The 25368-nt window shown below is 43.0% G+C and overlaps 1 protein-coding gene across 1 annotated transcript in view; it reads right to left on the bottom strand.

Moving 5' to 3' along the window:
- Positions 1–3499: 3499 nt before the first annotated feature.
- Positions 3500–25368, bottom strand: part of UHRF2 (ubiquitin like with PHD and ring finger domains 2) — a gene marked incomplete at its 5' end in the record, with an annotated part of 69597 nt that continues 47728 nt past the window's right edge. Inside the window, 10 exons of the mRNA XM_008059900.2 lie at positions 3500–3646; positions 4661–4759; positions 9371–9528; positions 9854–9950; positions 11595–11735; positions 12400–12562; positions 15796–15902; positions 20210–20314; positions 24178–24285; positions 24699–24822. Coding sequence (XP_008058091.2) covers positions 3500–3646; positions 4661–4759; positions 9371–9528; positions 9854–9950; positions 11595–11735; positions 12400–12562; positions 15796–15902; positions 20210–20314; positions 24178–24285; positions 24699–24822 — 1249 coding nt within the window. The remainder of the gene's footprint in view (positions 3647–4660; positions 4760–9370; positions 9529–9853; positions 9951–11594; positions 11736–12399; positions 12563–15795; positions 15903–20209; positions 20315–24177; positions 24286–24698; positions 24823–25368) is intronic.

Raw genomic sequence — 25368 nt, 5'->3', positions numbered from 1 at the left:
GCAGCTTCGAGACCAGCCTGGGCAACGTGGCGAGGCCTTGTCTCTACAATAAATCAAAAAAGTAGCCAGGCACGGTGGCGTGCGCCTGCAGTTCCAGCTATGTGGAAGGCTGAGGCGGAAGGATCGCTTGCGCCCGGCAGGTCGAGGCTGTGGTAGCTGTGAGCGTGCCACTGCCCTCCAGCCTGGGCGACAGAGTGAAACTCCAACTCAAAAAAAAAAAAAAATGCAAACAAACCTTGAGGTCCCATCTACTCTAAATAGAAGAAAATGTGGTCCCAGCATGGTGGCTCACGCCTGTAATCCTAACACTTTGGGAGGTTAAGGTGAGAGGATTGCTTGAGCCCAGGAGTTTGAGAAGAGCTTAGGCAACAGAGACCTCATCTCTACAAAGGATAAAAAAAAAAAAAAAGCTGGGCTTAATGGCATGCACCTGTAGTCCCAGCTACTCGGGAGGCTGAGGCAGAAGGATCACCTGAGGTCAGGAGGTCAAGGCTGCGGTGAGCTGTGATTATGCCTCAGGTGGCAAAAGTGAGCCCCCAAATTAAAGACAAAAACAAAAAAGATCCTGCCCATATGTAAGTGGTAGGGTGTGCAATAGTAAACGTAACACATTCCAGCAGGAAAAAAGATCTCGTCTTCCAAACTTAAGACTAAGAGACCACCAAGTATGAGCCTCCCGAAAGAACCAAACCAGCTACGAAGAAGTCTTGTCCATCCCCCGCAATCCGAATCTGATCACGCTTTAGTTCTGACCACCGAGTCACAGGAAGTAAAGAAATGTGTGAAACTACACAAGGCGTCATCCGCCACGTCTATCTCATCAGAAAAGCTTCAGAACACACAACTTGATTTCAAAGACAAACTGCAAAAGGTGAAGAATGGGGGGAAAGATTGAGGGGACAAACATGGATTTATTCGGATTCTGAGCCAGACAAACCAACCCAACACATCAGTTTATGACACTTGAGACGATGCACGATGGAACACTTACTGGATATTTGATGTAAAGAAACTGCTGCTAAAAATTTTTAAACCTGTTACGTGCAACAAGGTGTTGTGGTTGTGTTTTCTAACAGTCCCCGTTTTCTAGATCCAAACTGAAATATATACCCAAAAATCTTGGCGATAAATTAGTTCAAGAATTAAAAACCGTTCAGTTGCTTTGTGTAATTTTTGACATTTGTGAACATATGAAGGTATAACCAGCCTTCTTTCCTAGTCTTCCGTGTTACAGCAGGGTTCAGACAATACAAAGCGTAACGGCACGAATCAGCTATTTTGCTAATAAAGGTGATGGAAATAAAAAAAAATAAAAATGGTAGAGATAAACCAGTTCACCATAAACTGGAAGATAAACCCACTCTTCATGCAGAAATGTGGCCAGTGCCAAAGAAAGCGGCACTGCTGGGGCGGGGGGTGGGGGGTGGGGACGACACACAATCTCAACACGGGCACCTGATCTCCAACCAGGTAACACGGCGACCAGAGCGAGGCCCACACTTGGCCCCATCCTGAGTTGCATCCCACAACTTTAAAATAAAAAAGGAAAAAATTTTAAAAAAGAAAATGGCTCTGGGTGATACAATTTAATGATTCATTTTAAATTTATTGTCTCATTTAAATTTGATACGCCAAAATAAACATGACTTCGGTATCTACCCTTGGCTCTAAGTGACAATGACTCCACTTGGTGAGTACGCTTTACCCATTTCTCAGAACTTGATTTTGAATTTAACTGAATGTAGGAAAAGCAAAGATAAGAATTTTCCATGTATCCAAGGAGGAGAGCCTACATAGCAAAGAAGGTCAGCAGCTCTGGACTCACACTGCTCAAGTGCATAGCACAGCTCTGCCACTCGCTTGGCCTGTGACCTTGGGCAAGTTACTTAAACTTTTTGGCACCACTGATGTTCATCCAAAAGGTGGGGAGAATAGAATCTGCCTCTTAGAGCTGTCAGCTGGATTAAATAGCTATAAATATGTACAAGAGACCAGTACAAAGCAAACAGTCCATAAACGTCTGTTTGTATGGCTGTGAATTAAGAGATGACCTTCATGTGATCACATTAAAACTTTTCTCTAATGAAAATATAGCCATATAGAGAACAGAACTATGTTTTTTTGAGTTGGAGTCTCACTGGGTTGCCCAGGATGGAGTGTAGTGTGGCATGCTCACAGCCACTGCAGCCTCGATATTCTAGGCTCAGGCGATCCTTCCGCTTCAGCTTACCATGCTACCAAGGCTGGTCTCGGACACGCAGGATTAGGCCATCCTCTGGTGCTTCTGGGATTATAGGCGTGAACCACTGCACCCAGCCAGAACAATGTTTTAAAATAATTTATGTCTGTGAAATAATGATTACGCTAAATTTGAAGGTAAGACAGAAGTCGTAGATAAAAGAAGGGTCACAAGAATCTCATTTTGAAATTTTAAACGTACGTGCTGTGGCATCTCCACAGGCGCTTTACAAAAAAGGAGGAGGAAAGAATCAAAGTGAGGACGAAACTGGCCCTTCATGCTTAAGAGCCACCCTAGTTGTCACTGCTAAAGTCCAGGTAAGAAGCGTCTGTTTCAATAAAGACGCGCCATGAAAGACGGGATTCTTTAAAACTCTGTAAAGAGACACGTGTTAAAAAAGTAAAGCCAACAGCTGCTTTTCTGATCATAAAATATTTATTAAGGTATACTTTAGGGAATATAGTGAATATAAAATTTAGGATCACAATATGAAGCAATTTCAAATCCTCTCAAAAGTCAGCATAGCCCTCGATACTCTGCAGATGTAAAACCACTGGTGAGACTCACTACAAGCAGCTGGACTAGTACAGAAGTGGGTTTATGAACATTTACAACGAGAGCATCGAATACCTCTTTTAAGTGCAAACCACACCACATTACACTAACGTCGCATTCATTATTGTTTTCATTAGTCATTAGTAGTCAACTTGCGTAAAACACCAGAAAAAAGCACAATGAGCTCACAGAGCGGGCTAAAAAATGAACCTGTCCTTGCAAAACACACATCGTAATGGAGAAGAGACATTTAAAAAAGTGTCGATGCCCACTACAGAAGCGGCGTCCATTCCGAGGATCCCAAGTGTCCCTTCCTTCTCTGTAGACTCAAATCACAAGAACCAGGCACAACTAATATTCGGGAGGCAGTGTGTAGCTAAAATCTCACTGAATTAGTTCATCGATGATTTTCAGAATCCCCCTAAATCTTGTCTGTCCTGAGGTAGTTGCACAATAAACCCTAACTCGGGTATCAACCAGAGCTGAGGCTCGACTTTTTACTCACTGAAACCAGCCGTGACTGACAGGAACTACCTTGTGATGTTGGCAAGACAGCTGAGGAACGAGCCTCTTACTACACACACAGGATGACGGCTCTGTGGCCAAGAGGATTAGCTGCTTCAGGGCGTGAGCAATGTGGTCCACCACTTCCACCCTCCCCACCCATTCCAGATTCGTTGTTGTCGAGAGCCACCAGGAAGTCGATCATCGTCCTTTGCTGTAGCCGGGGAAGAAAAGGTCGAGCAGCGTCTGCAGAACCTCATTGGGAATCATGATGTAGTTCTGGCCAAGATCATGCCGGCAAGCAGGGCAAGAGAAAACCTGGGCCTTAAAGGAGCGCTGTAAGCAATCCTAGGGTGCAGAAAAAACACCCCACTTCAACCGAGGGTAAAGCATGCAGAAAAGTGCTCAATCACTTGTGCTTTTAAGCAGGAACTAGAAAATTACTGCTTGGTAACGAGAGAGAGGTACAGGATGATCAACAGCAGAGGCTGAATCTCACTAGGGAAACGTCTGCAGTCAGGGTTTTAGTTCTCCTCCGGCACATAACGTGAGACTTCAGAGAAATGATTAACTTTGTGTGGGTCAGTCTCCTTGTTCTGTAAAATGATGGTGCTACAAACTACGTATGGCTTCGGTTAGCCTAATCTTTTATGCTGAACTCTAATCCGTTCTTTCCTGACAGAGCCTCAGAGGAAAAAAATCATCAGGATTCCTTTGCTTAGCAATAAGTTATATATTTTACCAAGTCATTTCACACATACTGTGTCTCCCCAAAATATATTTAGCCGTACTGATTACAGCGCATTCACTGACTCAAGGTCACGTACTGACTCCTATTGTAGGAGATCTGTTTCTGTTTCGCAAAAGAAACTACAGTTCTGAAGTTGGGTCAGGGCACACAACCGCCACTCTGCAGAGCAGGACTCCAACCGTGACTCGACTAAAACCCAAACTTTCCTTTTATACCACACCGGTCACACAATATTCATTCATCTGGGCATGCTGCCAGATAGGGTGTGTTTTAGATTCCTAACTAAGAGCCTGTAAGTATTCCAGTTTGCACTATAAACATATAGGCTATTGCATAGAAAAGAGCTATGACACCTTATTTTCTTCTTCTCCATGTCAACTCCACCTAAAAAATTCGAAACATGATAGGATGCCTAAAACAATAAATATGTGAATTACTATTCAATTCATAAATGTATTCACCACCAAGATGCAATAAAATGCTTCTTAATTGGCAAAGCTCTGAAACTATCCTGCTTCACAGAAAATGCTTCTTAGCATGCTAAAAAGCAGTTGTAGAGGTCAGTGCGCCTTCGTGCCTAACAAGAAAAATGAGGCAGGAACTCTACTTACTTTACAGACGTTGTGGAAGCACTCTGTTGTTACCGGCTGGTGGACTAGCTCCTGGCAGCACACACACATGAAAGATTGTTCCAATTTTTTCAGAAAATTCTAGAATGGTACCCCAAGGGGAAAGAAAAAAAAGGTTAGCAGTTCATGATATACTAATACAATTCTATGTGATCAGGGGAAAAAAAGCATCTTAGAGGCTGAAAAATAGGTTAAAAAATACAGTTAGAAGAAATAAGACCTAATGTTCAATAAATCAGTAGAGAACTACAGTAAACAATAATCTAATATATGCTTTTCTTTTTGAGTTGGGGGTCTCACTCTGTCACCAGGCTGGAGTGCTATGGCCTAACCATGACTCACCATAGCCTCAACTTTCTAGGCTCAGGCAATTCTCCCATTTCAGCCTTTGGAGTAGCTGGGACGACAGGTACATGTCACCATGCCCAACTAATTTTAGAATTTTTTTGGTAGAGCGCTCTTGCTATGCTGCTCAGGCTGGTCTCAAACTTCCAGGCGCAAGCAATCCTCCTGCCTCGGTCTTCCAAAGTGCTGGAATTACAGGTGTGAGCCACTGCACCCAGCCACTTCTTACACCGGGTGGAGGGGGGGCAGGGGGCGGCAAAAGGTCCTGGAACTTATTTATAAAAAGCTATGTATGTATTCGTACGTGTTCAAACTTCAGCCACCTTCCAAGGACTCTCCGTTTGATGCAACACACCTATCCAGAGGTTTTCCCGGTGCTCGACAGTTTCTGAGCTCATAATTTCGATGTCATTTCCTACTTCCGCCATTCTCTCTGTCGCCCTTCCGCACTAGCAAAGCCTTCCCCTTTGAGGGCCTTCCTCGTCCAGGGAAGCCAAAAAGAAGCTGCTTGGAGTGAGGTCGGGCGAGTGGGAGGGTGGGGCACAGGGTCTTGCCATTCTTGGTTAAAAGCAAACAAAAACAAAAACGAACAAAACTACCGAACACTCAGCATGGTGTGGGCAGATGCACTTGCAAATCACCCATCGTGAAACGGGCACACACAGTGAAAGAATCTCCAAGAAACAAACAAGCACACTCACTGAAGCTCAACAGTCTGTTGCAACAACGCTAGCTGGCACACTAATGCCGAGGGGTGTCTAGAACGCTCATCTAGCAGGGAAGCCCATACTTACCAGGGGCCCACCCTCCCATAGATAATTCTGCTCTTCTCCTGCCTTCCCCCGTATACTTAAAAAACAGTGAGGAGGACTACGGCCACACCAACCTGAACTGGCAATCGCATCTGACCTTGGAAAGATGAGGGTGTAATCTGAATGTTCCCAGAATAAAGAAAAATGTTTAAGGTGATGAATATTCCAACTACCCTGATGTGATTATTACGCATTATATGAATATATCAGAATTTCACATATAATCCAAAATGTACATCTATTATGAAAAAGTGTTTCATCACATTTACTATGCTTTAAATGAGTAGTTGGGGTTATAACCTGAGAAAAGTGAAACTGAAGAAATCCCATTCTATACACATTCGTTTTAAAGCATAGTACTGGGCTGGAAAGGCTACAAAGTCAAAACATATGGCATCAAAAAGTCACCCCCCGCCCAGCCAGGGATACATTATGTTTCACTTTTAAAAAAAAAGGGCAGCTTATCTCAAGGTCATTACATACTGGTTGCCTTGTTCAAAAAGCTGCACTGCACAGTTACTGTAGTATATAAACATGCATTATCTGTCCAATCTCTTATTGTTACAAAACTTGACTGTTTGTTTCTTGAAGGTCTCATGGAACTTATATTCCTACAGGAGAGCAGCCTCAAACAACAAACAAACAAGAAACCAAAAGCCACTTCCAGATAGTGATAACTGAGGAAACAAGGCCGATTAAAACAGCAGGTTCAGCCAGGCTCGGTGGCTCACCCTGTCATCCCGCACCTTTGGGCGGCCGAGGCGAGTGGAGGACCCGAGCCCTCGGGTTTGAGACCCGCCTGGGCAGCGAGGCCTCATCTCTGCAATAAATAAAAATGTCAGCCAGGCGTGGTAGCGCACGCCTGTAATTCCGGCTACTCGGAAGGCTGAGGCGGAAGGATCGCCGGAGCCCAGCGGGTCGAGGCTGCGGTGGCCGAGCGCGGCCGCTGCACTCCAGTCTGGGCGACAGAGTGAGACTCCGACTCAAACAAACAAACAAACAAAAGCCAGCGGGTTAAGGAGTGTGTCTCAGGGGGCCACTTGGGAGGATGAGGTGGGAAGACCACTTGAGATCAGGAGTCTGGGGTCGGCCTGGGCAATATAGCAAAACTCCAAATAAAAAAAGAGCGGCTATTTTAGAAAGGGTAGTTGGAGAAAGCCTGTATGAGGAGTGCATCTCTCTGCAGACTGAAAGGATACGAAGGAGTAATATACACGGTGGAATGTAACACAGCCATAAAGAAGGACAAAGTTATGAACTTTGCAGCAACTTGGATGGACTTAGAGTCTGTCCTACTCAGTGATCCATCACAGAAAGAAAGAACCAGGTGCATGTTCTGACTCAGAAGTGGACTCTCAACAATGACCACAATACTCTAAGAAAGGGATTGGCAACAGCGGAAACTGCCGGGGGAGGGGGCGGGGGCTCACACGTCATCAAGAAGGACGCCTGATCTCAAACCAGGTGACGTGGGGACCAAAGGGAGGCCCGAACTTTGCCTGTACAATGGCCATTTGTGTATCTAACCCTGAATTGTACCCCACATCTTTAAAATTAAAAAAAAAAAAAAAATTCCAGTCAGCTCTAGTACGTGTGCAAAACAAGTAACACAGAGACTGCGGCAGTTCAGAAGTCTGGGCATGAGAGTAGAAGACGAGACTACAGGTGTAGGTAGGACGGCTGATCATGTGGGACCCCGGGAAGGAGTCTGGATATAACTTGGCCAACACTTGGGTTTTCTGATCAATGGGTCCTGGCTTATGTGAAGAGAACGGGCATGAAACTTGTCCAGGATAACAGTACGTGAACATCTAGAATCATCGCTGGGGCAAGGTTAGGCAGGTCTGATCTTGTCACCCATGGGACACCAATCACACAGGGAAGAGAACTTTCATGTGCACTCAGGTGGCTTCTTCCTCCGCCTGTCTCTGCTATCTTTCCGGTCCACCTGCAGCTGGAACTCATCCGCATGATCACTAGCCAGCTTTATCCTCCCCTATCAGAGAATGATGAGCCTGTGATTACCCATTGCTCTAGGTGAAAATGAGTCTGACCTAACAGAGAAAGACTCTCCTTACACTTGAATCTTTTGGCTGGAAAGCAAGGGACAGAGTGTACTCACCTTCTTCTGTTCTCCAAGAATATTCATTCTACCAAGAATAACACAACACATTGCATTCACAGGCAAGGGAAATGGCGATTCCAATATAAACACAACAAGTATTTGATAAATGTTACCATTTCTAAATGTTTTCAAATGATATGAAAAAGTTCTTCCTTAATGCAATAATGGTGACTGGCCAGGCATGGTGGCTCATGCCTGTAACCCCAGCATTTTGGGAGGTCAAGACAACAGGGGATTGCTCGAGGCCAGGAGTTTGAGACCAGCCTGGGAAACACAGTAAGACCATGTCTCTACAAAATAAGTTTATTTTTATTTTTTTAGATTAGAAAAATAGAGCTTATTTAGAAAGCAAATTAGAGAACGAAAGAGAGAGATTCACCTCCCCAAGGTAGGGGAGGGGACCAAATTCAGGACACACGGCGACGGCCCTAGACCAAAGAGTACATGGCCACACCATGGCTAGTAAGGCAATGGCCCAAAACAAAGTTTTTAAAAAAGATGTCTATCTCTCACAAAGAACAACACAAAACCTCCAAGTGTTCTCTTTAAGTCTAGATAGAAAGCAAACATAGAAATTCATCAGCCTCATTTCAGATAGAATACAAAAAGTCATAACTAACGCAATGAGAGAAATAAAGGGAACACTGGAAAGACAAAATTACTAAGAGATGACAAAACGGAATTTTAAGAGGCTACCAGAGCTCACCCACAATAGCTGCACATCAGCACTTTAGAGAGAAAGAAAACAGAAAAGTAATTGTGTGACAAGCGACACAGGGTCAGTGTCTAATAACAGAAGATTCAAATTTATAAGCAGAGTTAGGGCAATAAAAAAAAGCAAGTGAGCAAAGATAAATTCACACGCGAAGCTTTCAAACTTCGAGGATGTGATGGGAAAGTCTTGTTTGTAAAACACAGCTTAGCACAAGGTTCACATATTAATTAATTTTGTGATTCTTTTTTACTCTAGAATTTTATGATGACCCAAAAATAGGGAAAATCTAAAATAAGAAATTTAAAGTGGTTTACCCTAAGGTGAACACGTAAGGTTGTGAAAACCACACTGAGCTGCTTAGGTAAGTATGGACTATAACAAAAACTCTCCTGGTGAGTTTTAGATTAAGTTGACTGTTTTTCACAACTGAAAGTTCTTCCCTGGAGCAGTATCTCAAATTAAATTATTAAGTTCAGGCAAAGAGGAGTTAAAAAATGACACCGAAGAGGCTTAAAATAAATCTAAGGGCATTTTACATTTATCTCCCCAGAGTATTTCTGAGAGTGGTGTCACCGGATGAGAAAACTGGACAGAAGAATCAAGCTTTGACTGACTTGTGGAAATTATACTTCACGAGAAAATTCATCATCATTTGCTAATATTGGAACGCGACGACTTAAAGAATGTCTACATACTGGTCCTTCCGCAAGAGATGCGAGCACTTCATCCCATAGCTTCTGGTTCTGACAGTCTTCTCTGATCAGCTGCTGCTGCTGAGGAGTTAGCTGGAAAGCCTCTACTGCTTCTGCCGAATCTGCCGCTTTGAACGCTTTGGAGGCACTTGGACAGTCATCTGGGTTCATGCAGAAAAACTAAGTCAGTAGACTTAGAAGTGGTTCTAAGCAGAACCATGAAACAGAAAAACTGACAGGCCCCAGTCATGTTCTGCACAAAGACAGCAGCATCCAGCAGCATCTCCCGTCCCTTGGAGTCTAGAGCAGTGTATTTGCTGCCATCTTGGCTCGGAATTGCTAAAATACACAGAAGACCCACCCTCCGCCCCACACACCCTTTAACTTTTAAGTTTTTACGAGCCGAGGCTCTCAATCCGTTCTCTTAGTACTTCTCCCTATTGCAAAGAACGTGATTAGGATTCACGCTCGGCAGTCTCCACCTACCCTCCGAGGCCGGCCGCTTGGTGCTTCCACCGGCCTGCTTCCTCGCCGGCCCTTTGGTCTTCTTCCCCTCCTTGTCTGAAGGGTAGCCTGCCGGATACTGATCAGAGAGGGAGGAAGAGGACAAGGGAGATTTCAGCTGCACAGCCAAGCGGGGTTTGATTTTGGTGAGAAATTTTAAAAGGGGCGGGAGGAGTACACGGTCCCAAAGCTGGAAGACTTTACATAAAAGAACGAACATTTAAAGAAAAAGAACTCAAAGGACAGATGACTCTTAAGATTCCCAATTTATTTTAAAACTATGTAGCTTTGACTGCTAGGAGATTCCTGTGATATACTGACTTTAGTTTCAGATCAAAGAGAGCAAAGGCAAGTCTGCAGGAACCGTGACTGGGCATACTAAACTTCGCGAGTAGGGAAGGGGGATGCAGACACGAAGGTAACGGAGGTCAGCCACAGAGCACGACTGATGGCAATAAAGTAGATGAGAGCACAGTAAACTGTGGAGTCAGCATCATAAAGGAAAACAAAGCCCCAAGTATTAGAAGCCAATCTTCTCCTGTCCCCAACGCTGGGGAGAGCGTTTAGAAGACCTAAAGCAGCTAAGTTACCAAATCCTCGACTAGCTAAAGGTTAGACTTGAAGCAATAAATCCTGTTTTCCTACGTTTTAATGGCCACTGTGTGTGTGTGTCATGCTTTCTACTAATGCTCACGCTCAACGCTCACGGTTTCAGGCCTGAATGCTGTTGCAAACCCATCATAGTGGATGGGCTCACATGCCCCAGCTCAGTTTCAAGTCTAACAACCCAGAGCAATGCTCTGAAACTGGGATCCGATAAAGCTTTTTAAGGTGAATTTGGAAAGTTCTTTTTCTTATATGAAAAAGAATTGTTCTGGTAGCTGTTTCAGCAGCTGATGGACTGGTTAAACAGTCACTGATACGCGTGTAAGAAGAAAACCAACCCAGAAACAGACTTGCACCGGAAGACACACTCACCTGCCTGGGGCTCAGACACTTGCCCACGGTTCAGCCCCCACACATGCAGTGTGGGCAGAGCCGGGGGAAATGGCAAAGCTGGCCGTCTCCACGAGGAGCACAGCGGGAGTGATGGGGGAAGAGCGCAAAGCAGGCTCTGACGCTCAGTGCCGGGGACAAGCCTCGGGCGCACGGGCAGCGGAGGGGGAGGCAGCCACGACAACCACCACGCTCACACAGCCCAAGGCTGATGGCTCGCAGCCGAGCTGGGGGCAAAGCGAGAAGCAGGCAAAGCGCTAAAGGCAGTGGCAGGGCAGGAAAGCAGCTTTGCAGGGGAAGAGAGAGAAGGGGTGAGCAAAGTGAGAAGGGCGGAAGGCAGACCGCCCTTACAAGCCGCCTCCCCGCCCCTCCCCTGCACAGACACACTCCCTGTGCCCTCCAGCATAAGCACCCCTTCTCAAGGCCACTTGTACCCGTCTTGTGAATTCCCTTTCCTCACAGTCCAAGTCATTTTTAATCTGAGCTGGAGACATCTTACTTTTCACTGACAAGCGCAGCTTCCCCCGAGCATGCCCCTTGGCCCCAGGGCCGCCTGACCCCTGGGATGCTGCTTTTCCCCTCTTTCCTTCTGCATCTCGCACGCTCGTACTCCTCACCCCTTACAGGCCACTGATCAATTGCTGTGGGCTCTATCCAGTGTTAAGGCGGACAGCAGAGGTGTATATTTTTATGAACACACAAGTAGCTTAGACAAATGTCGTCTAACCTGTAAACGTAGACATAATCTCCTTGACCGTTCTATCCCTTCAGAGGTCCAAGGAGCAGGTTCAACATCATCTCTTCTTAAAAGATAGCGCCAAACCAAGAATCCATGGCTTGATGAGATCTCTGGCCAGTATTTCACCACCTAGATCATATTTCAGCACAAGTTTGTGACTTAAAGTTTAGACTTGCTCACAATGCCATCACATTAGTGGTATAAGTCAACTTGCCAGAGCTAAATGCAACTTCCTTGCTTTGCTGTAAGAATAGTGGGTAAGTCAAGAATATTCACTAAAACGCTTCGATCTTAATTCCTATTAAAACTCCCATAAGTACAATAGAGATAAATTTAGTAACAAAATTACACTAATTAAGAGATTTTTGCATAGTAGATAAAAATGATGGCAGTAGATGCCCCTATTTTTGAATAAAGAATGCAAATATATTTTTACTGTTACGTGCTCTGCTTTTAAATCTTTTACAATTAAAACCATTCTGAGAAGACATATAAAAATCAAGGTCTAGAATAGCCAGTTTATTTAAATGGTTGTATCACAGAGAATAAACACTTACTTTAAAAAATCTTAACCCAAAATATAGCTCTGCCCTTAGGAACTTGAAATAAGCCTCCAAAGAAAAGCACTAGAGGTAAGAGCTCCCTTGGACATCCGTTGCGTTTCCAGAAAAGGCAGAAACAGCAACCGAGAGCCCACTGCCTCCTCGCGCCCACCCACAGTCGGTCCCTGTGGCAACCCTGCCTCGAAAGCCCAGGAAGAATGACCAACGAGATGTCATGCCAGATCGAGCACCTTATAAATGCCATCATATCTGTTGCCTTCTTCAGGAGCATATTTGCTGATCTTCCTCCCTTTAAAACTGCGTATCACTCTGACTGGCTTACCAGCTCTCCAATTCCGAGACTCTGCTCCAATTTTATCATCCAATGGAGCATCACAGTTTAGGGCCAGTGCCCTGAAAGACAAAAAGACCGTCTTCATACCAAGTAGTCTTCCTTCACGCACACAATCGAGTCATCAGCGCTATTAAAAGGTAGATTATGCCTTACCTGACGGTTAAGAGTCTATGATTCTTCCCATATTATTCCAGATAATAGGATTATGCTTTCCCCCACCAGCAGAGAAGACAAATCAGTTTTCTGATGTCACCCCCAAGCCAGGGGATTGGTTCTCAGATAGCCTGTAGGGTTCTTCTGAAAGTAATAACATCTGTGCCACGTATAATAGAAAACAACTAGAAATACATGGAATTTTCTTTAAATAACGTTTGTCGAGGGAAGGGAGAATGTTGAGTAACTAGAGCAAGTGATTGTTTTAATAGTTACTGTGATAAGGGAGTAAGGCAAATTGCTGGAATAATGTAGAAAGAAATCCAGAAATATAAATTTGTCTGCAAGGTACAAGCGACCTTCCTAGGTCTACTTTCCACATTCCAGACAACAGAGATCTCTTAAAGTTTAAAATCCACTAAGAACAAGTGCAGTCATAGAAGAGTCTTTTTTAAAGGCCTCCATAAGAAGATAAACCTAAGTAAGCCCGAAGCACCCAAATGCCTGTGCTAAAACCACAAGGGAGACTTCTGGCTGCCTGAGACCACCACACTCTACTGCGACCCCAAGGGCCAGGAGAAGCACCAGGCTGGAAGTCGCACCGACTCTGCTGGAACGGCCCTCGCGTGTGTCCTCACGCGGTAGCAGCGCACCTGCAAGCTTATTCGGCGTTCGGAGACCTCTCTCGGGAGAACCTAGTCCTGCCAAAATGTCTTTTAAATCTATTTTTAGTACTTTAAAATACTAGTTTTAGGATTTGCTTAAGATTAGTCTTTTCCCCCAGGTACCGCCTTCCTAACTCAAGTGACAAGAAAACATTAAGAACACTTGAGGTTAAAATTTAAAAATCAAGTAAGAAGTATGTCCTATTGTGACATCGTGCATGACACAAAGTACTTCTTCAGGGTATTCTTTTTATGCAGGTTCAAGTTAAAAAACAGACCTCAAGACTGTACGACTAACCTATCGGGGAAAAAAACCTCTTGACCACTGTTATATTTTCTGAAGCAAATGCATTTTTTGCCTCTTAAAATAACTCTTACAGCTGGGGTCAAAGAGTATAAGGCTTACCAAGACACCCTTTCATTTAAAAGGGAGACGGCATGCGAACTCTGGGAAGCAGACGAAAACACAGCCACAGCACTAGGGCTAGCATTCAGCCTCCCTGTGGACGACCTATCGAGATTATACCCTTTATCTTCTTAAAGAGCCAGGAAGACTACTCCCTTTGTGTTGCTGAGTGACACGTCTTAATCCTCACGGCTACCTCCAGTCCCAATTATCGCCACCCCTATCTGGCACTGTCAACTCACTTCTGGCTCCACATGAGTACACAGGCTCTTCCAGAATGTGAAGAGTCCAAGAGGATGGACCAGGCGTGCCCGCCTCAAAGCCCTTCCGCTTCTCTATCTGCAGCTCAACCTGTCAGTGCCTCTAACTGTCCTTATAAAGGATGCCAGGCGACTTTGCTGCCCTCTTCAGTTTCTTATAGCAGAGCTGGGAAGAAATAGGAATAAATTTCTCAGAAGCAAGAATGTTTTAAACTACCTCTTAGTAAAGAAGCAAAAATGAATCGAACCACTCACTATCAGGGAAAGAATATACTCTGGGTCAGAGCTAAGGGCCTTTCATCTCAGTTTTCATGTCTGTAAGACGTTTTGGTACCTTTGCCTAAGAGGTCCTACAGTCATAAGGCAAATTCACAGTTTAGTGTATAAAACCACTGACTAGACGCTAAAGGCTGTGTGACACGTCATTTCGAAACCGTTTGGTACTCCGTTTTCATTACTCTCCCACTGACAGCAAACAGTTCTACTGCCTATCGATTATTCAAATAGCCACAGTACTCATTAGATTGTCTGAAAGCTTGAAAAGAATCTAACATGTACAAGGGTGGGTAGTAATAAAAGATGTTTCATTCAAGCAAAATAATTACAGGAAAAATAAAATTTTCAGATTTGACAACTTTGCAAATTCAAGATACATTTTCATTGACAAAACATATGAAAATATTTCTTTTAACACATTCCTTTTAGACTCCTGCCTCAGGAATGTTTTCACCAGCAAATCTGACCTGTCTCCTCTGCTGGTTCAGTAAAAACAATCCTACTGTCAGAAATAATATAGAAGACATAAAAACAGATTCTCTGTAACTTGGTATGCAATAACGTCTTGAAATCAAACTGGTATATTCTTTATCTCACACGGTAATCAGAAATTAAGGGAACACTATTGAAAACCGAGTGATTTAGACTCAAAGTAAAAAACTCAATCCACAAAATGCTCTTAATAATAGGATATAAATTTTTGATTTTATGTCTTTTCTTTTATATCCTACGAAGATTCAGAGGATATAAAACATTAACTTTATAAAATGATCACAAAATTTTCAGTGTAACTAATTAAAATGTGATCTTTGCTATTTGATGGTCTGGGATACTTATCCATTATTAATATTGGTATTAGCATGCATTTACAAAATAAAAACATTTTGAAATTACTAATTTTCTGTTCCCATGTGAACTGGGATGTCATTCATATTTCTATAAAGGTTAGCACAAGGTGGCTCTTCTGTAATGCCTTAAAATTATTTAGTTAGAAAAGATCACTTTTGTAACTAAATGAAGATTCCCTTTTCTAACACTTATATATGCTATTAATATAAATTCTAGGAGTACCTTGAGTTCAGATCTGATTAAGTCAATCTGATATTTAACTTATATACATAAATGTGGCTCCCAAACACAATCCTTTTCACATTAGAATCTCCTCTAAAAAGACATTTGTCATTTTCAAAGACAAATCTTCAAGAATTAGAACATCACTTTAGCTTTGAACTGTGGAGTAGCAGACAGGCCACCTTGGTCTCAGTTTCCCTTAAATTACTCAGGTTTCTTTCCTTCAAAGGTCTCAACATGCTTTCAAATGCAGAGCACATGTATTAAGAAACACTTGGAATTGGGCCATTTTTAAAATAAGAGTATTAAGAAATAAGTTAGGATGCTTACAAACAAGTATATAATCTGAGAATATACTTTCAATTTCAAACTTCCAATTTAAGATTTTCCCCTGCAGCCTAAGTGATAAAGTATAAACTTTTATACAACGCCCAAGTTCTGAATAGTCTCTACAGTAGTACCTGTTCATGTTTGTTAATGTTTGATCGGCTGATGGTGCACCAATTCTTTTATTACCAGCAAGATTTTTACCACCACTTCCAGTGTATGTGAATTCATCACCTCGGTCCTGTAAGAAAAGACTTTCTGCATTAAGATACTTAAATTTGAGTATAATTTCATAATTCTTATTTCAGAGTCAAAATATTTGTAAGATTATTATATGTTGACATGTTCTCTTAAGATATCAAAATAACGAATAATTGAATCACTATCTTGCATGTAGTATACCTTCAAATCACAGCACTTGACCTAAAGCGTTGACTTTGTTTGTTTGTTTAAAGAGTCAAGGTCTTGCTCCATTGCCCAGGCTGGAACTGCAGTAGCTCATTGTAGCCTGAAACTCCTGGCCTTAAGTGATCCTCCTATCTCAGCCTCCTGAGTACTAGGATTACAGTGCGAGCCACCACACTTGGCTAGTTTTTTTTTTTTTTTAAATATAGATGGGATCTATGTTGCCCAGGCTGGTCTTGAACTCTACCTGATTCAGTACTCAAAACAGAGAAAATATGAGTATACAATTAGTTCTACCAACAGTAGCTCAATAGTGATTCTTCTTTAATGCAAGATCACTGTAATTAGTTCAGACTGAACTTAGATAATGATGTTGTCCCTAAATTTTAAAAAATTAATTATTTAAATATTCCTTTGTCATCTCTAGTTTTAGACAGATCAAAATTCTTATTATAGAAGTCAATTGTTTATACTTTATTTTTCCTTTGGATGAAAAGGCATAACTAAAATCTCATGGTTTTAAAAGTTTCTTATTGGCCCCAAAACCTTAAACCAGCTTTTTGTTGATCTAATACTGAGGTCTATGCATTTGAAAATGAGGTGTGAAGGAATCTCATCTTTAGTATGTACTCTATGGGAGAGAATTCTAGTAAGTACATCTATAATGGTCCAGACCACTTCTTAATTCGACCCAAGCCAGTCTTCTCCGTGGCATCTGGGCTGACCCTGCAACACTCATATTCACAGCTCTGCCCCCTTTCACATCAACAACCAGGGGCGTGCTACAAAGAGAGAGCAATCGAAACTAGGGGAGCATAAAAAAAGCAACTTAAGCCGGAGAGGATTGAGAATGTAAGAGCAGAATTGTTTCTGATTCTTTGCTGCTTGAAGAACGATCAAGTAAAAAGGGAGAAAACTCTACACCATTGACTTATTTGTACTTAACCATCACCTCGACAAAAACTTCAAATTACCGGGAAAACAAACCTGCCAGACTGTCAGAGCCCAGCCAAGACTATTTCAGACGGTTTTTCCCACGGAAAAAAAATCAGCGCAAAGCTGCCGCATCTTCCAGCCCATTACTCACTACGCTGCGCCTCGGTGGAGCAGTGGCCTCAGCAGGCCTGCGGCCTGGGAAAACCTCACGTACAGAAGCTGTACCCACACAGGGGCCTGGTGTGCTCCGGAGTAGCTCAGCTCCTGCGTATTCCCAACCTCCAATCTCCTCCCAAGCAGCCGCAGCAGCTTCTCAGGACAGCAAGCCGAACGCTCCTACTCCTGCCATCAGCCTTTCCAGGTAGAAGACCTCCGTCGCGCTCTTTGCAACCTCCCTCCTCGTAGACCGTCAGACACACCATTCCAGAACAACACAGTGAAGACCATTCCACTTTTCCCAGACTCCCGCAACAACTTAATTCAAGGCTGTCTAGAATACAGCCTCCCTTCTAAAAAACTGACGAGTTTCCCTCATGAGACCCCTTTACATGCCTGCATAACGGAGCACTACCGCCACACAGGTAACACCCACCGAGCACTAAGGTCACACAGCCAGGAAGAGAGGGCTCCACACTCCAGGTCACAAACTCACACAGTGCGGCTTCAGTCTTCTCTTGACCCTGAGAAAACTGCTTCCCAGGACGACTGAGAAGATGAAGACAGACCATCTTTGAGCATCCTCATCACCCAAACTAGAATACGACTAAGTCTCCAGGTACTAAGCTAAAGTATTAACTCCATTGTCAGCAGGTACTCATGAATTTCATCAGGGACATGAATCCAAACAGAACAAAGAACACTGGCTCCATAAATGTTATACAAATTCAAGGCTTTCAGAACAAATTTCTTCTTGAAGAAAAGCTCATTCAGTATCCCTTTACCTACTACTGTACACATGGCTTGCCCACAATAGAAAGATCAAAAGGTTGAAACCACTTATACATTAACGTCTCCAGACACAGCTCAGCTGTCACCCTAAGCCTACATGTCACCTTATACTCAATAGACTTAACTACTTAAAAATGACATTAGCTGTTCGTTGGTACTTTTCTCCACAAATGTTTTAACATTTGACTACCAACTATATTCAAAAAGACAGAAAAAGGAAAACACCACCTACCCCCGTTTCAACTTGGTTCTCATTTTTAGCTTTACTGTGACATTTTCAATATGCTTCATACAGTTAAGATAAGCTTCTGCTACAGAGAATATAACTGAAGTTTAAGTTCTTGCTGTATGACCAGACTACATAAATCATCTCATTTAATATAACTATAAAATAACAATACTATTTGTTTCTATTTTGCATATGAGAAGCTGAGGTTTACCAGAATTTAGTAATTCGGCCAAAGTCTCACATACAACAAACATCAGAGTCCGCCTCAAATACAATTGGTCAGATGCTAAAGAGTTGACTATTACAGTCTACTGTAAACTTTGGGTTTCTGACACTAATATGGATAGCTTCAGACATGCCAAAGGAGTATGCAAAAGATGAACCTAAATATGTCTGTTTTCAGTTTCCTTGGCCATGCTATGGTAAACGCACTGCCAAAGTTGCTTTTCAGAATGATGGCTTTTCTCTTTTCATCTGAAAACATGCTCAATTTTGTGCTCTCCATAGCTACTATAATTCATCATTATAACGTCCCATGAAAGAAAATGAAACAGACTGGGAGAAAATATCCACACATGACCTGTCCAGTGAACAGCAAAAACAAAAGCTACCCAGTTAGAAAACGGGCAAAACCCCAAGAACTGCACCACCAAAGAGGCTGGAGGATATGCAGACAAATGATGTCCGATATCACGAGCCATCAAGGAAATGCAAATTAAAGTCGCAGCAAGGTAGTACTATACACCGATCAGAGTGGCTACAACAAAAGCTGCAAAAATGGCAAATGCTGGTGAGATGCAGAGAAACTAGATTACCCACACCTCCCTGTCAGGAATGAAGTAAAATGTTAGTTATTGCTGAAAATGGTTTGGCGGTTTCTTTCACAAAGGAAACATGCAACTACGTGTGACCCAGGAACTGCACTTCTGGACACTTATCCCAGAGAACTAAAGACTCACATTTATAAAAAACCTGTTGACAAATGTTGACTGCAGCTTTACCTGTAACAATCAAAAACTGGAAAGAGCCCAGATGTTCTTCAATGAGCGAATGACTAAGCAACCTGTGGCACACCCATATTATGGTCCAGTACTCAGCAATAACAAGGAAAGAATGATCAGGCATAGTGGCCATGCCTGTAATCCCAGCACTTTGGGAAGTGAGGCGAGTGGACAGTTCGAGCCCAGCCTTGGCAGCTTGGGACCTCGTCTCCATAATAAACCAAAAAATTAGCTGGGTGTGGAGGCATGCACCTGCGATTCCAGCTACTTGGAAGGTTAAGGTGGGAGGATCGCCTGAGCCCAGCAGGCCGAGGCTGCAGTGGCTGTGAGTGTGCCACTGCATCCCAGCCAGGGCGACAGAGTGAGACTTTGACTCAAAAAAAAGAAAAAAAAAAAAGGAATGATGACTCATACATGCAACAATCTATAGAGAATCATGTTGAGCGAAAAAAAGAGAAACAGTCTCAAAGGTCACATACTACATGAGTCCACTTATAAAAATTCTTGAAGTCACAGAATTATCCAAATGGACAACAGATTAGTGGATGTTAGCAACTGGGGCCTAAGTATGATGGATGGAGCTGTGAAGGGGCAACGTGATCATGGAAATGGGGATGACAGGAATGGTTTGTCTGATTGTGGAACGTCAATGTCCCAGTTGTGACAGTGTACTACAGTTTATAAGATGCCACCATTGGGAGAAACTGAGTAGAGAGCACAGGATTCCCATGACTTCTAAAGCTACACGTGACTCTATCAGTATTTCAAAATAAAACCTTTAATTTTTAAATGAGTTCTACAGAGAATGTATTTTCCTTATAAGTATCAATTATTAAATGTATTTAAGTCAAACCAATATAGGTAAAGATTAGACACTGCCAATTGATTTACCTTATAACGTGTATAGAACCGATCAACGTAAAAACTGCTGAAAAGACACAGTAGCATTTGATACACCCCAGGCAACGTTCTTGTATTTACTGAATGATCAAGACAGGTTCTAAAGAATAAACTTGTGTCACGACTTACTACTTCATCTGCAAATCCACCAGCCAGGACAAGAGAATAAGCGCCATCGTTACTTCGACCATGAATTCCACCAACATGGGGCCTATGAACACCTGCTTCGCTCACCTGTAAAGTAAAACAGAGAGTCTCAAAATACCTCTGAGAAGTCAGTCCCGTTACATGTGCAACATGTTTTCACATACATTATTGACGCCTGAAAACCCAAGATCCGCGTCTTCCCCAGAGTGCTGTCCTTTGTTCTCTCGTGTTAGCTCTCCCAAAATATATCCTTAAGTTTCTGACAAGCAATTTGACCTAGAATTCCGGCTTTACAACAACTAGTAAATAACCCCTCATGTCTACGAGAATCTCTAGCTCAACTCTGCCAAGAGAACCACCAGGGGTCCGGGCACGGCTCTTCTCCTCACTCCCCATCTCTGACTGTGGCCTTATTCCCTACCACGCCTGCCAAGTCAGAAATGCAGGCGGGCTGGGCGCGGTGGCTCACACCTATCGTCCCAGCACCGTGGGAGGGCAAGGTGAGAGGACTGCCTGAGTTCGAGACCAGCCTGGGCAACTTGGCACGACCTCCCCTCTACAATAAATCCAAAAATTAGCCAGATGTGGTGGCGCACGCCTGTAGTCCCAGCTACTTGGAAGGCGGAGGAAGAAGTATCGCCTGAGCCCAGCAGGTCGAGGCTCCGCCCTGAGTGACAGAGTGAGATTTCAACTCAAAAGAAGAAAAAGAAATGTAGGAGCTACTTTAGTCCTATTCTCCTCCCTTATTCCTCAAACCTGTCTGGTCACAAGGACGGCCGGGTTTACCTCCTAAGTCTCTCAAATCTACCTTTTTCTACTCCACTGCTCAATCTTAGTCTGTGTCAAGAACGCATACTGCTTCCAGTTTCTGTCAAACCTGTTTTTTTTTTTTTTTTGCTGGAGTCTCACTCTGTCGCTCAGACCGGAGTGCAGTGGCCGCTCCCAGCCACCGCAGCCTCGACCTGCTGGGCCCCGGCGATCCTTCCACCTCAGCCTTCCAAGTAGCTGGAACTACAGGCGCACTCTACTACGCCCAGCTAATTTTTTTTTTAAAGTTGTAGAGACGAGGTCTTAAACCCCTGGGCTCAGGCAAGCCTCTGGCTTTGGCAACCTGAAGTGCTGGGGTGACAGGCTTGAGCTATCACACCCAGTCAAACCTATTCTGTCATAAACAGAACGATCCTTTGAAGCACAATTCTGCATTTGATCTTTAACTGCTGAGATACAATAAATGGTCCCACAGCAGGAAGCTCAGGTTAAGCGGTATGCGTCCCCCTCTCAGCCTGGCTCCTGCTCTCCTCCAGCTTCTCCCTCCTGGACCCTGAGTGCCTGAGCCAAAACTGCCAGAGGCTGCCCAAGCACACGATCCACTCCTCTTCTCTGGCTGTGCTCTTCTGCTTCAAGGGCCGACGGCTCCTGCCCACGAGCTTCAACTCGCCTCCCTAGAACAAGGGCCATTTGGCTGTGCACTTCAGACTCCCCGGGGAAGGCCAGGGGCTCAGCTGTCTGTCACGCAGCTGTTCTGACCACAGTAAGGAGACGGACATTCAAGCCGGCACAGATTGTGGGGTAAAAGGGCGTTTTAGAAGCGTGGGAAGCCAGCAAGCAGCTGCTGAGGGCAACAAAGGCCAGAAAGGCTTGGGCCTTAGAAACGCCTCAGCAGAAGGGGCCCCTAGATTTCCCCTCCTCATCATCCCTGGGGCAAGTCACTTGTTTTTTTGGATCTTCCCCACTTCCCAAATAGCCAATCTATCCGGCTAGTTGCTCAGGCGAACAACTTCATAGTCATCTTAGATCATATAAAGAGGATTTTGGAGTTTGGGAATGAATAACTGACTAACAGGCATTAAAAAAAAAGGCAAAAAATAAGGCAATTAAAAAATACACCTTTTTTCCTAAGCCCCCTGTGCAAGCTTGAATTTTAGCTTCTTTTACTCTGCTAAGAACAACTGCATGACAAATAGATACACTAAGGATGTTTTATTGTATTTATAGTATTACACTTTATTTATACATAGTATTTTATTGCAGGTATGGTTCCAAAGTCATAATGACATAAACCTTGAATACTGACTCAACCAAATTTACGATACAACTACTGCAAGGATGAAAGGGCAGAGAAAGTAAATATTAAACGAAGCATTCATTCTCCAAAGAAGGAAGTTAATAAAGCTGAAATATGAAGAAAAAAACAGTATAAACATGTTATTCAGAAATAAGAAGGTAAGTCCAGAGGACACAACTAAAATTTTAAAGTAGTTGTTGCTGAGAAACAGAAAATGCAGAAGAAATGTAGGGTAGGTTTTAAAGATATAAGCCATTTACTAGTATTTAACTTTTCTTTCTTTTTTTTGGAGTCGGAGTCTCACTGTCACCCAGGTTGGAGTGCAGTGGCACACTCACAGCCACCGCAGCCTCAACCTGCTGGGCTCAGGTGATCCTTCCGCTTCAGCCTTCCAAGTAGCTGGAATCACAGGTGTGTGCCACCATGCCCAGCTAGTTTTTTTGATTTATTGTGGAGATAAGGTCTTGCCAAGTTACCCAGGCTGGTCTCGAACCCATAGGCTCAGGCAATCTTCTTGTCTCAGTCTCCCAAGGTGCTAATATTACAGGCGTGAGCCACTGTGCCCAGAGTACTTAACTTTTCAAGCTATGTATATATAACTGGCACTCCCTACCTGCAGGTTCCACATCTGCAGATTCAACCAATCAAGCGTAGAAAATATTTGGGGGAAAAAATGATGGTTACACCTGTACTGAATCTATAGATTTTTCCCCTTATCACGATTTTCACTGTAACTATTAACATAGCATTCACACTGTTTTAGATATTATAAGTGACCTAGAGATTATTTAAAGTATATTGGAAAGTGAAAACAGGTTACATGTAAATACTACACCATTTTACAAAAAATTTGCGCATCCATGGATGATGGTATCCATGGGAAATCCTGGAACCCTATCCCACCCCACAGGTACTGAGTAATGACTGTAATAATGATAATTTCAACTTTAGGAGTGTATTACAAGTCTAATACTAGGGCCACTCAGTATGAAAATTAAAGCCTTTCTTATTTAAAGTAAAGTTCAGAATCCTGGCATCTCTAATTGGAAAGTGCTCTACTCGCGTTGAGTTTTACGAGATAAGATCACCTTTCTAAAGAAATCAGGAGTAAACAATTCGACATAGCCTTCCTCAAGGGAAAAGGAAGGTCATTTTATCTTTTTTTTGTTTGTTTGTTTGTTTTTTTGAGTTGGAGTCTCACTGTCGCCCAGACTGGAGTGCAGTGGCCGCTTCCGGCCACCGCAGCCTCGACCTGCTGGGCTCTGGCGATCCTTCTGCCTCAGCCTTCCAAGTAGCTGGAACTACAGGCGGGCGCTACCACACCCGGCTAATTTTTGATTTATTGTAGAGATGAGGTCTCACCAAGTTGCCCAAGCAGGTCTTGAACCCGCGGGCTCAGGCAATTCACTCATCTCGGCCTCCCAAAGCGCAGGATTACAGGCTGAGCCACCGAGCCTGGCCTCATTTTATCTTTTAACCAGCTGGCACCTCCTTCTGCCCAGTATCTCAGCAGTCACTCAGGAGAACAGCCCCCAAAGAAAACATCTGAAATGAGCTTAGAGTTCAATGATATTAAATGAGAATTTGCCACATGACAATGACAAAGTTTACCGTTTTAAATATTAAACTTTTGGCAAAAAAATTATCCGGGGAGCTTCATAATGCTAACCACCAGAATGCAACAGAACAGTAAAACGAAGTGACGAGAGGCCTAATTCTATGAGGTACGTTCCTTTATTGACCTTTGGGGAAGAGCAGACTCATCCTACAGAAAATCTCATCCTCACTACCAGCTAGGTCCATTTATAATCAACAGACATGAACACTGCTATAATGTGAACAATATCCAGTAGTTGCCTTTCACCTTCACCAATTATAAACATACCTGAACTCTAAATCTCCAAGTTGATCCAACAGGAATGCCAGGAATAGGTCCATAATGATTAGAAGGGACAATAGTACATTCTCTCGTCCGACCAACACAAGCCATTCCCTACAAGTCACACAACAAGCTGCTTGAGAAACAAGTTATATCAAATCTTTTTTTAGATTAAAGTATGTCGTTTACTTAAAACTCTATTTAAAAGTAGAGAGACAGAGGAGACAGATTCACCTCCCCAAGGTAGGAGAAGGGGCCAAGGTTTAGGAAAACATGGCCTGGCCACAGCTCAAAGAGCACATGGCCACCCCAGAATCCAGTAAAGCAATGGCCAGTTATGTTAAATATCAACGGAAGTTTAATAACATGGCAACATAATAGAAGCCCAACTGTCTGTGCTAATTAGGTACCACTGATATTAACAAACATTTATATTGCTTAATTTTTTGCACCATTACAACTATTGGCATTGAAACATTATAGACTACAACTTGCTACTAGGAAGAAAAGAGGAATTCCTTCTTTACCCTGCCCCAGTCTCTCCGGCTTTCAGTACTAGCTGATGGCATCTTTGCTTTCTTTTTACTCATCTTGAGTCTTTCACCAGCCTTGACAACCTCACTGGAATCAGTTTTACAGGAAGGACAATACCTTTAAAAGAAACAAAGAACAAAGGAATGGATAATACCATATTAAGACCAGTAACAGAGTAACAGCCTTTCTAGATTAGAGCAAGTTCTCAGATGTATTACCTGGTACATATACAGAGTGTTAGTTGGTATTAAAATACAAACTTTTCAAAAATATTTACATGGTTAGGCTGGCTATAAAAAATACTTGTCATTCCCTGAGAGATTTTAGTAGTATAAATTCTCAAATTCAGTTCAAAAGCCATACAAAGCTGTGAGATTCAAACGCTACCAAGAACTCTAATTTTATCATTAACCCTGAGATCGAAATTATTCATTGTTATTTTTTTTTTTTTAGGTTAGAAAATATAGTTTATTTAAAAAGTAAATTAGAGAGAGAGAAGAGATTCACCTCCCCAAGGCAGGGAAGAGGGTCAAGCTAGGAAGCTTGGCAACAGCTATAGCTCAAAGAGCACATGGCCACACCACATTCTAGTAAGGCAATGGTCTCATTTGAAGTTCTTACCATTAAAACAAAAGCAGTAAGAACAGATGCTCCTAGACCAAA

The sequence above is a fragment of the Carlito syrichta genome, unplaced genomic scaffold (assembly GCF_000164805.1).
Source record: "Carlito syrichta isolate Samal-C Ts95f unplaced genomic scaffold, Tarsius_syrichta-2.0.1 Scaffold304428, whole genome shotgun sequence".
In the NCBI taxonomy this organism is placed as follows: Eukaryota; Metazoa; Chordata; class Mammalia; order Primates; family Tarsiidae; genus Carlito; species Carlito syrichta.
The sequence above is the reverse complement of the archived record's forward strand: the minus strand, read 5'-3'. Positions and strand labels throughout refer to the sequence as shown.